The sequence below is a fragment of the Danio rerio genome, chromosome 8 (genome assembly GCF_049306965.1).
Source record: "Danio rerio strain Tuebingen ecotype United States chromosome 8, GRCz12tu, whole genome shotgun sequence".
NCBI classification, from domain to species: Eukaryota; Metazoa; Chordata; class Actinopteri; order Cypriniformes; family Danionidae; genus Danio; species Danio rerio.
Window position 1 is genome coordinate 28,460,040 of NC_133183.1, and position 15,639 is coordinate 28,475,678.

The following is a 15,639-nucleotide window of genomic DNA, read 5'->3' on the forward strand; positions in this document are numbered from 1 at the left end:
TCTGTACATTGCTGCATTCATCTTTCCCTCTATCCTGAAAAACATTCCCACAGCATGATGCTGCCACCACCATGCTTCACTGTAGGGATGGTCTTAGCCTGGTGATGAGCCGTGCCTTGTTTTCTCCAAATGTAATGCCTGGCATTTACTCCATCAGACCAAAGAATTTTGTTTTCTTATGGTCTGAGAGTCCTTCAGATGCCTTTTGGCAAATTCCAGGCGGGCTGCTATGTGGCCTTTACTGAGGAGTGGCTTCCGTCTTGCCACTCTACCATACAGGCCTGATTGGTGGATTGCTGCACAGACGGTTATCCTTCGCTAAGGTTCTCTTCTCTCCACAGAAGAACGTTGGAGCTCAGACAGAGAGACCACCCGGTTATTGATCACCTCCCTGACTAAGGCCCTTCTCACTCCATCACGCAGCTTAGATAACCGGCCAGCTCTAGGAAGAGTCTTGGTGGTTCCAAACATCTTCCACTTACGAATGATGGAGGCCACTGGGCTCACTGGAACTTTCAGAGCAGCAGAAATTTTTCTGTAACCTTTTCCAGCCTTGTGCCTTGAGAAAATCCTGTCTCGGAGGTCAACAGACAATTCCTTTGTCTTCATGCTTGGTTTGTGCTTTGACATGCACTCTCAACCCTGGGACCTTATATAGACATGTATATGCCTTTTTAAATCATGTCTAATCAACTGAATTTAACAAAGGTGAATGCCAATTAAGCTGCTGAAACATTTCAAGAATGATCAGTGGAAACAGAATGTACCTGAGCTCAATTTAGAGCTTCTTGGCAAAGGCTGTGAATACTTATGTACATGTGATTTTTCAGGTTTTTTATTTTTAACAAATCATAAGGTAAAACGAATTGAATGGAATCAAAATGTGTTTAATAATTTTTACATTCCAATTGTTGTTTGACATTGTCCTTGTGTATCAATTTAATTGATTTCCATAGTCTATACTGCAAACTGTCAGATAAGCATTATAAAAGTTCATGTGTCTATACATGTGTGTGTGCAGAGCCCAGATTTGTTGCGGCGCACCTTATTCCTGACAGTGCAGACAGGGATGATGATAAAATTTATTTCTTCTTCACTGAGAGAGCAACAGAAACCGCAGAGCGAGACGATGATGGAGCCATACACACACGCATCGGGCGATTGTGTGCGGTGAGAAAAAACACAACAAACGCCACATACATACATCCAGCCACAAATCAACCAGTATACTGGAATGCTCCTGCTTTTTTATAACCCCATTCGCACAGCTGTTGAATGGTTTGCATGCCACTGGAGCACACACACACATACACACAGCGATTACCCCTAAACACACAAGGGTCTGTAGAGTAAGGCAAGCAGCAGTACAGATTTCTCTCTGTCATTCAGAGGTCAGTGTTCAAAGAGCTGAGGTCAATCGCACATTACTGTCACTTTGACTGCTGTTCATTGTTCAACTACAGCACATTCTCAAATCTCTCTCCCACACACACACACACACACATTTACACTGTAGAGAGGGTGATTACCTCCACATACACAGATTACACAGATTTAACGCCACCCAAGCATCTTCGACACGGTAAACCCAGCTGCTTTGCTTCTAAGAATCTATAACAATTCTTCCCTCACAGTGCCGTGATCTCCATATCAAACTGCTCTGAGATATTTTGTGGAATTGAACCATTCTCTTTCCCACGGGAACAGTTACAGCTTGATGTTTATTCATAAACAAGGTTCAGGTTACAGAGGTTTGGAGGGTGTAACCCAAGTAATTAACTTCTTCAGCTGACAAAGTTGAATGGAAACTTCCATAAACACTTTTTTTCCATAAAGGATTATTGCGAATATTAGCTGAAAAATGTAAGCAGTCTAGAATCTTTTGTATATTTTCTTGTCTTACATATAATTTAAGTTTAAAGCATCTTTCAGTTTTTAACACATTGTATAATGACATGGAAAGATGTAAAAGCCATAAAATATGTTTGTATTTTTAAACTTTAAATTCATAAATATTTTCACAGTCAATATTACGTATTCATGTCTTTAGTGACCTGGTTATACAGTTTGTACTCTTCAATGATGTTGCACATTAAACTATCCTGAGTTTTTGAATGACAAAATATAATAATAAAAACAGAGATTATTTTTACCTTTTGGAACTTGGAGGGTTCAGTGTAAACAGATGGATCTCCATAATTATCATCGTCAAAGCACACTTATCATGTACACTCGCTGGCCACTTTTTTAGGTACACCTGTCCAACTGCTTGTTAACGCAAATTTTTAACCAGCCAATCACATGGCTGCTACTCAATGCATTAAGCCATGAAGACATGGTCAAGACGATCTGCTGCAGTTCAAACTGAGCATCAGAATGGGTATCCAAGGTGATTTAAGTGACTTTGAATGTGCCATGTTTGTTGGTGCCAGAGGGGCTGGTGTGAGTATTTCAGAAACTGCTGATCTACTGGGATTTTTACGCACAACCATCTCTAGGGTTTACAGAGAATAGGCTGAAAAAGGGAAAGTATCCAGTGAGCGGCAGTTCTGTGGGCACAAATGTCTTGTTGATGCCAGAGATCCGAGGAGAATGACCAGGCTGGTTTCAGCTGATAGAAAGACAGCAGTAACTCATATATGGAGAAATATGGACATATGGAGAGAAGCATCTCTAACGCACAACACATCCAACCTTAAGGCAGATGGGCGACAGCAGCAGAAGATCGCACTAGGTGCCACTCCTGTCAGCTAAGACCAAGAAACTGAGGCTACAGTTTGCACAGGCTCACCAAAATTGCATAATAGAAGACTGGAAAAACGTTGAGCTGACGAATCTTGATTTCGGCTGTGACATTCGGATGGTAGGGTCAGAATTTGGAGTCAACAACATGAAAGCATGGATCCATTCATGGTTTAGGCTGGTGATGGTGGTGTAATGGTGTGGGGTATATTTTCTTGGCACATAAGTATTGATTAAGCATTGTGTTAATGCCACAGCCTACCTGAGTATTGTTGCTGACCATGTCCATCCCTTTTAGACCAAAGTGTACCCATCATCTGATGACTACTTTCAGCAGAATAACCCGTCATATCATAAAGCACCAATCATCTCGGACTGGTTTCTTGAACATGACAATGAGTTTACTGTACTCAAATGGCCTCCACAAGCAACATATCCCAGTCCAATAGAGCACCTATGGAATGTGGTGGAAAGGGAGATTCGCATCTCTGAAGATTATTTCTAGTACTTTGGTAAATCTTTGCCACGAAGGCAAAATTCTGGTTCAATTCTGAAGGCAAAAGGGGTCTAACCAGATACTAGTAAGGTGTACTTAATAAAGTGGCCGGTGAGTGAATATTAAATTAAGTGTATGGTTAATTTTTGTGATCTCAACCATATTTTCAAAATTATCGTTACCATTGTCTTTAAAATCTATAATCTACATGTATATTTAGTTGTTGAGCAGAAAGGAAAATATGTTGGGTCACCAGAGATCCGGTAAAGTTTTTACACTTGTGTGTTATTTGTGTTATATTATTTATAATGAATACATTCAAGAATACTAAGAATTTGATGTCTAACTAAAATAAATGATGGGTAGGGTAGTGAAAGATGTCCCGGATCAAATAAAAAAGACAACAGTAACTTAAATATGGAGAAATATGGAGAGAAGCATCTGTAACGCACAACACATCCAACCTTAAGGCAGATGGGCTTATTTATTTTATCGCATTCAATCTGCCCAGTTGGTGGAATGAACTCCCTAACTGCATCAGAATGGCAGTCACTCGCTGTCTTCAAAAAACGACTATTTAGTCTCCACTTTCCTTCCTAATCTGCAATTGCCCCTCTGGCTCCACCGATAACTGTATTACAAAAAAAAAAAAAAAAACTAATGTTTTGCTTCTTACACTTTACATACCTAAAACTTGCCTACAACACTTATTCATTGTTGCTCTTATAGTTGTGTAAATTGCTTCCTTGTCCTCAATTGTAAGTCGCTTTGGATAAAAGCGTCTACTAAATGACAATATAAATGTCAATAAAAGCCCAAGGTAAATGTTTAAGGGTTCATATAGTCTTGTTTTTCAACTCTAAACAATGACCTGTTCACTATTGTATCACTTGTGGACAAAATAAGTAGTGCTTCTTTATAATGAAATTTTTGTTGCATGCACTATACACTTAAAACCGAAGTGTAGCCCCAAAATCTGAATTATTTCAGAAATAGGATGGGTAGAATATAGACTGAGATGCAGGCATGGTTTGATTTACACACAGTGGTCTTTGGAGTATATGATTCTGGGATTTGCTAATCTGTTAAGTGTAGAAGTGAAATGACTTACTGTTTTTGTGCTTTCAGAATGATGTGGGCGGACAGAGGGTTTTGGTGAATAAGTGGAGCACATTTATTAAAGCCCGACTGGTGTGTTCAGTTCCTGGACCTCACGGCATCCAAACACACTTTCATCAGCTAGGTGAGACCAGAAACACACACATACCGTCAGCAATTTGTATGCATTACTAAATAGACCTGACATCATTTTAATCTCTTGCATTGCTTTTGAGAAATTTGATTGTATGTGTTTATCATGCAGAGGATGTGTTTCTATTAAGAACAAAAGATGAAACCAATCCAGAGATCTACGCAATATTCAGCACAATCAGGTCTGTAGCAGAACTAGACTGAAAAATGTTTGTCTGTGTATTTCATCTGTACAGCTCTGTACTTTACTTTAGAATTGACTTAATTCTGTCTTTGTAAAACATTTTTTATTTTGGTAACATTTAGAATAATCTTTTATTTATCTTCACATTTACTTTTTCCTGTTTGAATCCATTCATTTTTTTTGTTTTCCTTATACATGCCATTTTCTTTTCCTATTAGTGTAAGTTATAAGTTAAAATATATATAATATATATATTATATTATAATAACATATATGTAAAAAAACAAGTTTAGCAAGAAAATGCTATTGCAATAATAAATGTAATAATTAAAACTGAAGCAATTTTTTTTATAAAAACCTTTTAGAAAAAGAACATTTAATTAAACAACATTTTAAAGTAACAAAAAAAAAAAATCTAAATCAGGCAACAGTGAGTTTAACTCAATATTTTCTCTCTCCAGTAATGTGTTTCAGGGCTATGCAGTGTGTGTATACAGCATGGCTGACATCCGTGAAGCGTTTAATGGGCCATTTGCTCATAAAGAAGGACCTGACTATCAGTGGGGCCCCTATGAAGGCAGAGTCCCATATCCACGACCAGGAGTGTGTCCCAGTAAGATCACCGCTCAACCGGGCCGTGCCTTCCGGAGCACACTGGAGTTTCCAGACACCGTTCTACAATTTGCACGAACGCACCCTCTAATGTGGCGCCCTGTTTACCCCTCACATCGCCAACCACTGCTGCTCCGCACCGGCGCCCCCTATAGGCTCACACACATCACTGTAGACCGAACACAGGCAGAGGACGGATACTACGATGTCATGTTTATTGGCACTGGTAAGAGTCAAGAAGAATCTATGTGATGTTCCTCTACTATTTTTATAAGTATAATACATTTGCAAAACTCTTAGTCCAAAACTTTAAACTGATCACACTTGTAATGCAACTAGTAATTCTTTCAAAACCCGATGTTGGCGCTCACCTCATCATCACAGTTGTTTGATCGTACATTTCGCTATTTAACTACTATGGTATAGTTTATGCGTGTGGCATAAACTATACCATACAGTCTTTGACAGTAAGAATTTATCACGGTGACAGAACCACTTACAGAATGTACTCATTTTAACTGTCACTGAGACAGATATAGAAACATCATGTGTTGGCTTGTATTAAAAAGTATTTCGTATTTCTTATTATGGTTCAGATCGTGAAATATGTGAATTAGCCTGTAGGTCTTAAAATATATTTAAAGTTAATGGCATTTAATTAGAAAAGTGTCAGTTTTATTAATTTAATAATTCAAGGAAACAAAAAATGTACTTGAAAGTAGAGTTTTTTACTGTGTTGAGCTCATTCAGAACTCAAATGCCTATGCCTGTCTATACAATGCAGTATATACAGTTGAAGTCAGAATTATGAGCCCCCCTTTCATTTTTTTTTAAATAATATTTCCCAAATTATGTTTAACAGCCAAATGAAAACAATTTTCACAGTATTTCTGATAATATTTTTTCTTCTGAAAAAAAATATTATTTGTTTTTATTTCGGCTAGAATAAAAGCAGTTATTAATTTTTTAAAAGCCATTTTAAGGACAAAATTATTAGCCCCTTTAAGCTATATTTTTTCCTAATAGTCTACAGAACAAACCATCATTATACAATAACTTGCCTAATTATCCTAACCTGCATAGTTACCCTAATTAACCTAGTTAAGCCTTTTAATGTCACTTTAATCTGTATAGAAGTGTCTTGAAAAATATCTAGTAAAATATTAGTTACTGTCATCATGACAAATATAAAAGAAATTAGTTATTAGAAATGAGTAATTAAAACTATTATGTTTAGAAGTATTGAAATAATCTTCTCTTCGTTAAACAGAAATTGGGGAAAAAATAAACAGCGGTGCTAATAATTCAGGGGGGCAAACAATTCTGACTTCAACTATATATATATATATATATATGTATATATATATATATGTATATATATATATATATATATATGTATATGTATATATATATATATATATATATATATATATATATATATATATATATATATATATATATATATATATATATATATATATATATATATATATATGGTTGAATTATTAGCCCCCCTGTTTATTTTTTCCCAATTTTCTCTTTAATGGAAAGAAGATTTCTTTAACACATTTCTAAATATAATAGTTTTAATAACTCATTTCTTATAACTGATTTATTTTATCTTTGCCATGATGACAATAAATAATATTTGACTAGATATTTTTCAAGACACTTGAAATTTTGTTTTTGGTAGTCTACAGATCAAACCATTATTATACAGTAACTTGCCTAATTACCCTAACCTGCCTAGTTAACCTAATTAACCTAGATAAGCCTTTAAATGTCACTTTAAGCTGTATAGAAGTGTCTTGAAAAATATCTAGTCAAATATTATTTACTGTCATCATGGCATATGACATATATATATATATATATATATATATATATATATATATATATATATATATATATATATATATATATATATATATATATATATATAGTTTATTACAATTCGACAAGTGAATTTCTGAAACTGGATGAATGATAATGGGTAACTGTGACTTTTGACCTCTTCAGATATTGGGACGGTGCTTAAGGTCATCGTACTTGGAAAAGGTAACTCTCTGGCCGGTGAGGAGATTACATTGGAGGAAATGCAGGTGTTCAAGGTTCGTGGGTGCACATGTCTGTGAGTTTTTAGTGTGTGTAATGAGATGTGCATTTATAGTCAAAGGTGCATCAAGTTACACATACAAAAGTACTTTATCTACACATTCTAGTATGGACATATCTACAACTATATAACATCTAGCTATAACTAACACTACCCACCTTTGTACACAACGACTGCATTTTAACTTTTGAAAACATGTTTCAAAGTCCAATTATTAAAAGTACAATTATTTTTAGCTTGTAATCTTCAAAAACACAATTTTGTGTAAATCGTGATGTCATGGGGATAATGTGATCATTTTGAAAGTATGAAATGGAATTTCGCAATCAGAACAGCAACAGCAGACTTCATGTTCAATAGTTCTGTTTCTCATGATGTTTTCACTGCAGGTGCCCACTCCTATAACCTCCATGGACATATCTGTGAAGAGGGTAAGTTCATGCATCGTTCACTCTCAGTGTACTGTTCCAGTGAATGAACGCAAGTGTAGTAGCATAAGCAGCACCATAAAATCATTTTCCACAAATTGCCAAAGAGGCTTTACTGTGTGAGGAGAAATGGGACTCCACTTTGTGGGTGTATATGCTTTTTGGCTCCAAAGCAATAAAACATTCATGCAAAACAACCAGTTGCTTAGTTTTTCATCATGAAGCAGGTGCTTTACATCCAGAGCGTCTGACAGTTCACTTACTTCATAGACATCCCTGGAGGCACAGGAGTTAAAGAAACAGTTTACCCAAAAATGCATTTCTGTTATTGTTTACTTACTGTTAAATCATTCCAAACTCATATGATTATTTTACCTTCACTGTGAAAAGAGATTTACACACACAAAATATTTTGGTAGTGTAATTTCCCCCTTGAAGCTAGTATATTATTTCAGCTTTATAATGTTTTTAAATCTGACTGCTGGGTGTTTGGCCAAATTTATAAATGTACAACTTTAGTAAGATCAAAGACCCTTTAAGACAAGCCATTTCACTCAGCCATCTTCGAGCAGTATGCTCGGTTATTTTGTTTGAATGGGAAAACATCATATTCTCTAAAATTGCTTGCCTAGCTTCCAATTAAATTTCACCAATTAAGAACACCTTATGTGGAACTCTGAATCACCTAAAATTAAACAACAACTGTATCTTTAGTTTCATTTCTAAATGTTCGAATCACAAAATCTGAAGAAACTCACGTCTGATCCAAGCTTTTCCCCTGGAGAATCATCAGTCTATCACGATTATTTGGCTCCTGTACTAGAAGTTGGGGCTTCATTCACCATATTAATCGTTACACTTTTGCCGTTTCAAAACTACACGAGTGACATGTCTTGTGTCTAGAAACCAAAGATTAGAGTCTTTGGTAAGATGCAGCTCTCGTCACTGTCACTTTTTAGTAAACCATCCAATCACATTAGAGGAGGTGCAGGACAAATATCAATGTCAACTGTCAATTTTTAAACAATTAAATTTCACAATAGCAATCCTTTGCACATTTTGGAGATCTGCGCTAACAGAATGCAACTGTGGAGATTTGATTTAAATTTGCACGGCTCTGCTGGTTGAAGAGATTTTCAGAATTTCCATTGCCAATCTTAAGACAATTGAAATCATTTGTTTTTTGGGGTTCAATTTAGGACTGGGCCGATAAACAACATTGAATCGTGATAAAATTTATGCTAGAATTTTTTACTCTATATTGATCCAATCACACAGCAGAAATGTGCAACAATAAGAATCTAGAAGTGTGTTGATATTAGAGATGTACTGAATTTTCAGCCACCGTAGATTTATCGTCCGAAAATATGTAGTGTCATTTAATGGATCATCTCATTTTTATAGCTTCAGTCATTGTTGGGGTACTCTTTTAAATCTGACAGCATTACCAACTTATATCGAAATATATATCGTCATTGTTCATTATGGAAAATAATTATCAAAATTTTTGCCATATCACCCAGCCCTAGTTCAATTAGGAATTTCCGCAACCATCGCAGAGCCCCGGTGATCTGAGAGAGGCTGGCTTAGCCTCCCCCTGATCCCAATGTGGAGACTTTCCCACTTTTTTAATCCTTAAATGACAGAAGTATCCCTCATTCATTTTAAATAAATGAAAAAAGTACAGCCCAAATATTCTTTTAAACATCTTCTCTTCGTTTTCACAGAAAAAGAAAGTGATATGAGTTTGGAATGATTGATGTCTGAGTAATTGTTGGCCTAATGTAGTTTATTGGCAGAACTATCTCTGTTTTACTCAAGGGAACTGTAGGAGAATGAAACTAAAGCAGTTATTTTTCTCTTTCTCTTCCAGCAAACTCTGTTTGTTGGATCACAGACAGCTGTTGTCCAGGTGCCGCTGCACCGCTGCAGTATGTACGGTAAAGCTTGTGCCGAGTGCTGTTTGGCTCGAGATCCGTATTGCGCCTGGGACGGACAAACCTGCACACGATACCTGCCAAACACCAAACGGCGCTACCGCAGACAGGACATCAAACATGCAAACCCAGCAGTGCAGTGCATGGACCAAAACCTCAGCGGTAAGAAATGACAGCCTCCTTAACTGAGTGCAGCCATGCAGCATGAATGTTAATGTAGCAGCAGGTTCCTCTGACAACTTCAATTGGGTTTATATGTTAAAGAGCTCACTGATGTGAGAGTGCAATTTCTTCAGAGATTTGTTCAATCAGTGGAGTTAGAAACTTCAATACACTTTTGAGCTTGTCTAATAGAAAGATTAATAGGGTTTGAAGGGCAATCTCCTAACTCTGCTGGGACAAACTGTCTGTGAAAGACAGGAACTGATAGAGTGAGAGGTGAACAGGCAGATCACTCTCCATCGCTCATCACAGAGGAGAGAGAGAATGAGAGGAAAGAACAAAAGAGGTGTGAGTGAAGAGCACATGAGTGTTTGCATGCCAAAGGTGAGGATGTTGGTGATGAAAAGGGATTACATATGTATGTGTGAACACATACAAACGCATACGCAGTGGAAAATCCCTGAATGACCCTACACTGAACCACGTTGTGTGACTGCTGAAGTGTCACTTTAAAGCTTTTTTTAAAATTACATTAAATGCATATAGTGCAGTGTGTATTGAAATGTGATTGTGAATGTAAAGGTTCTAAGTTTTAAAGATCAAAGTGTATAATAAATACAGACTGTTTTTAACACACACACACACACGCAAATTAAACTCTGAACCACTGAATCAAGTCATCAGAAATTCCAATTGCAAACATGGAAACCCCTAAAATTCTCACATATGCAAGTCTTCACTTAAACATGTTGTACACACACACACACACACACCTATTATTCAGCTAAAGTAGGCTATGACGAACCACAAAACTTTTTTGAGTGGAAACATTCTACTTTTGTTGTGCTTGTGATGGAGATTCTGGATGATCCACTAGTTTTTCCAGTGTTTCACCATTGGAAAAGCTTAAATGTATGCAGGTAAATCCTCTCTCAGTTATTTCTACTGTATATACAGTATTTATGAGGGCTGAGCTAAGGAAGCCTCCAGACCAGATAAAGTAATGGCCATTTTGTTTCAAATACATATTGTCAGCAGTAGACCAATCTCAAGAGATTATCATATGACCAATCAAAGCAAACCAGGATCTCAGAAAGGATGTTTTACATCTCAAACAAATCACTTCAGATTTTTACACCCCCGATGTTAACCTATTGTAGAAAAAGGTAAAATAACACAACAAGGCAGTTTAAAGAGTCTGTATTAAGAGTAAAGTGTTTCTCTGTTCAGTGGAGGATGTGGATCTGAGTGAAGAACGGGTTGTTTACGGCACTGAGAACAACAGCACCTTCCTGGAGTGCGTCCCTCGGTCGCCGCAGGCCACTGTCACATGGCACATTCAGAGAGATGACTACTTAGGGGAGGTGAGAGACTAAAGCAGGTCGCACACCAGAAGCGCCGCGCAGCGCCACGCAGCGCCATGCATTTTAGAATTCTAAACAAGGGTTTCTATCAGGATACACACACCCGCGCCGCAAGTCGGCGGCGCCCGACCACAGCTCAGGACGCAGTTCATTTTTCAGCCGCGCCACAGAGCGCCATCTGATTAGTTTCATGTTAAATATCATTCGAAGGTGCGCGTCTGGTGTGTGATACTTTAAACTGTCATGTGCGCGCCGTGTCGCGGCGCCGAGCGGCACTTCTGGTGTGCAACCTGCTATACTGTACAATACAACAAAATGACATTTAATATTTAAAATGACACTGAAAATATCATGACTTATATTTCAGTGTCATTGCATTCAATGAGGGGTTTGTAGATATTTTCATGCCGGGGATCTCAATGGTTCTTTATGTTTTTATTAAGTACTTTATGTTTTTTACACCACAGTCTTTATGCATCTCTGAAACAAGAAACAAATTTATGCATTTTGACTTATTATTTACTGCTTATTTAGCTAGTTGTGTTTGGGGAAACTAAAAAAGTCAAACTTTTAAACTTTTTAGAAATAATATTGTCATCATCTTTGTTTAAACTACACAAATCTGATTGTCTGAAAAGGGTGACATTGTGCACATTTATTATGTGTTCAGTCTAGGCATGCACAAATACCTGACAACCAGATCACTTTCAATTCATTTTTATAGAATGAAATTAATGTGTGTTAATTTTACATGACTTTCATAGCCTAACAGAAAAGCAATAATTAATAACTCACATCATATCCTGAAAATAAAAAAGTGAATGTTGAAACATTAAAATATGTTAACAAAAAAGTGTTATGAATTTGGTTATATACGTTTTATTGACCATTCGGTGCTCTTCAGGTTAGTTAAAAGGTGCAGCATGTAAGTTCGACACCCAGTGGTTGAACTAGGTATTGCACTCCTGGTGAAAATAAAATTGAACTTTAGAACTGTGATTCAGTGCAAGTCAACAAGGCCGTGTTGTGAGGGCACGGGGGTTACAATGTAACCTGCTCACCCAATGTTTACGTTCATAATATTTATATTACATGCAAATTAATAACACCTCATGTGGAACTCTGAATCTGCGTCTCATTTGGGAGTCTTCCTGACTGAATGAATCAAATACACAGTTTTTCACCAAGACAACCCGAGGTGCTGAAATATAATTGGCTAAACTGGCAGTGGGTGGGTTAAAAAGACCAAAACAAAGACAGCGTTCTTCAGAATATCTGACTTCAGCATTTTTTCCCAGATAAACAATAATGTTTACTTAGCATGTTTGTTAAATATCTGCAAACATATTATGGTATTTTTATGATTTAGATGTTTTTGATTAATTTGATTATAGTTATGTTGCATTAGAATATTATTGTGTTGCATGTGGTTATGTGGTAAATTCTGAAAGAGATTTAGTTTCAGCCTTTTTCTCCTTTCCTCTTCGTTCAGGTGGTGTTTGATGAGCGCATCATTAAAACAGATGACGGTTTATTATTCCGGCGCGTGTTGCGGCAGGACGAAGGCATCTACGTGTGTCGATCTCGTGAACATGGATTTACGCAAACTCTTTCCCGCTTTTGGTTGGACGTCTTAAATGCAGATACCCTTTCAGACCTCCTATCACGAGACAGCAAATATAAAGTGTGGTCGCCATGTCCCGCCAACTCTGCCACGATGAATCGCGGCCCGGCAAGGGCGTGGTTTAAAGACGTCTTGCAGCTGATTGGTCCTTCAAACCTGCCGCAGGTGGAGCAGTACTGCGAACGTGTTTGGTGCAACGAGAAGCTGAGGCGCAAACACAAAAGCATGATGGACAAATATCGGCAAGCGCAAGACTCAGCGAGGAGAGCGAGAGTCCAAAAGAGCACAGGAGAATCCCGACATCGCTCTCCACGAGATGTTCACACACAACAATAAAACACAGTGAAGAAAAAGGACTTCTTTGGACAACTGGATGGATGCTCTTACACACTTTAACATACATGTTTTTGTTTTTGTTTGTGGTGATGTAAAATATTGTAGGTTTGTGTCTAACAGTCCAATTTTTTTCCCTTGTGTTAATTAGGACATTCTTGAGCGCTCTCTCCAATTATCTCCGTGACCAAGACAGCCGGCCGCATCGCCTCACAGTAGACCATAGCTAATGTTAAATGTCTCACTTTAAGACTCAGCAGCTGTAAAACCTTTTTACTGGAACAAATGAGGGCAGACAGGATGGGACTAGTAGATTGGACCGCCGCCACTGCTAAAACAGGTGCCAAAAAACATGCATTCATTTAAGATACATCTGGCTGGGATACAACTGGGCATAATGCACAGAGACTTTTACTCAGCAAAGAAATGTGGCAGCGCTCAACAAAACTCAGCTTGCCAGTATATTAAGCTATAACGGAATAAAGTTAAGACTAATTAGACTGTTTTCTGGTAACTAAATCAAAGCTTGACGACTGTTGAGACTTCAGCAGAATGGATTTTGCTCTTAATTAGCCATCATGAGTTTATTTTTTTCAATGTAAAATTTTTGTAACACTTTATAGTATGGTTCACTTTAGCATTAGCCAACATGAAATAGCAACCAACAATAATTTTACAGAATACATTCATACAAAAGGTTCTGGAAGTAAAAAAAAAAAAAAAAACTCATTCATTTTTTCCAGAATGAAATATTTTATTTACATTAATGAGTATAATAATCTTTTAAAGGGCACCTTTGATGTAAATCATCTTTTTGGAGCTGTTTGGACAGAACTGTGTGCAAGTATAGTGTGTCCACAGTCATATTGGGATGATATAAAGATAGCAAGTCTCTTTTTTTAAACATTTCCTGATGTTAAAAAAGGATCCAAATCCCTTTTATTTTGAGGCAGTGACGTAGGATTGCTGTTTCTCCGCCCACCGATTTGATTGACAGCTCCGTATTAACATGTCTCCGAAGTAACGCGTGTAATCACATCAACAAAACAGGACTTGCGCAAAGATTTGTTCAGCTTTCTGTGATCATCAATCATCATCATCAAATGAGATCAAAAAAGATTTTTACGAGTTTAAAACGTTTTTAAAACAGTGCATGTTTGTAATGAATTACAAAAATTTTACCGTCTTTATCACTAAAGTTGCATGTCAGTACAATTATAAAAGAAGACGCTTCAATCGCGGTTTGTGGACATTAAATCAGGTCTATTTTGTACATAAACATAACGGATATCCATACAGCAGTGGATATTAAAATGGATCCCGTCACATTTGCCGTGCAAAAACAGTGCAAAGTTAAATGCCAGCGGTGTGTGTGTGTGTGTGTGTGTATGTGTGTATGACCTTTGTAACGACATTGTGTGTGACTCATCAAAAGGCTTGAATTAATTCCACAACAAATACATCAAATTGGTAAAGTTCTTCCTGTAGTATTTCTCACAAACGTTACGTGAGATCTGCTTTCTTCATGTCTGTCTCTGTGCTGTTTATCTGACGCAGCCGAGGCGGAGATTGAGACACACTCTAACTGTGCGTTCACATCGAAGGCAGTTAGAGCATCAGAGGTCGCTCTGACTGCCTTGGCAACAATGCTGTCTACCTTTAGCTCCGGCGGCGAGATTGTCAAAATTTGTCACATTAATCTCGTATTTAAAGGGGCCAATGCAGCATATCATATGTTACATTCCCGCATAAAACATGCTTTCTAACGTGAAATGTTGCACACTTTTTACCAAATTCAATTAACAATGGAAGATCAATTTGCATGCGGTGTGACTTTGCTCCAAATAATTATCCAATGTTTCCAAATGTCTGAAATATTCTGAAGCAGCAAAACTGTTTTGTACTGTACATGAGATTCCCGCTTTTTTTAAAGAAAAAAAAAAAAACATTAATGCACATCAGTAACTTGCCAGTACCTTTTTTAATGTAAGTTGCTGTAAGAAAACATTGCAAATCCAGCGCTGCAATAATCAAACCCTTGGGAACAACTTTGGTCAAAACCAAAGTTCACAGGGCTGTTATTTCTGAACTCCTCTCAAGTGGTGGACTTTTACATTCTGATTGCTTGCCACCAAACCGCATCCTTACAGTTGACTTGATTTCAACTCTCCTCGATGCCCACACCCCGGAAGACATGCTATGCTGCTCCTTGCCGCTTATCACTGCAGTCTTCCGGCTACTTTGACGCTCGCTCCGTTTTCGGCGTGAACGTACAGTAACAGGCACGTGGGAACAGTGGGCGGGGAGAACTAGCATTAAAGGCACAGGCAACAAAAAAGAGCTACATATTGTTCAAAGCAGAATATTCCATTATTCCGAAAGGTATAACA

At 37.4% G+C, this 15,639-nt stretch overlaps 1 protein-coding gene across 1 annotated transcript in view; it reads left to right on the top strand.

Annotated features, from left to right (window-relative positions):
• Window positions 1–13,957, top strand: part of sema3bl (sema domain, immunoglobulin domain (Ig), short basic domain, secreted, (semaphorin) 3bl) — a 51,985-nt gene extending 38,028 nt beyond the window's left edge. Inside the window, exons 7-15 of the mRNA NM_001122712.1 lie at window positions 1,022–1,170; window positions 4,367–4,481; window positions 4,602–4,671; window positions 5,135–5,511; window positions 7,305–7,396; window positions 7,791–7,832; window positions 9,703–9,928; window positions 11,159–11,292; window positions 12,785–13,957. Coding sequence (NP_001116184.1) covers window positions 1,022–1,170; window positions 4,367–4,481; window positions 4,602–4,671; window positions 5,135–5,511; window positions 7,305–7,396; window positions 7,791–7,832; window positions 9,703–9,928; window positions 11,159–11,292; window positions 12,785–13,252 — 1,673 coding nt within the window. The 3' untranslated portion in view covers window positions 13,253–13,957. The remainder of the gene's footprint in view (window positions 1–1,021; window positions 1,171–4,366; window positions 4,482–4,601; window positions 4,672–5,134; window positions 5,512–7,304; window positions 7,397–7,790; window positions 7,833–9,702; window positions 9,929–11,158; window positions 11,293–12,784) is intronic.
• Window positions 13,958–15,639: the final 1,682 nt, after the last annotated feature.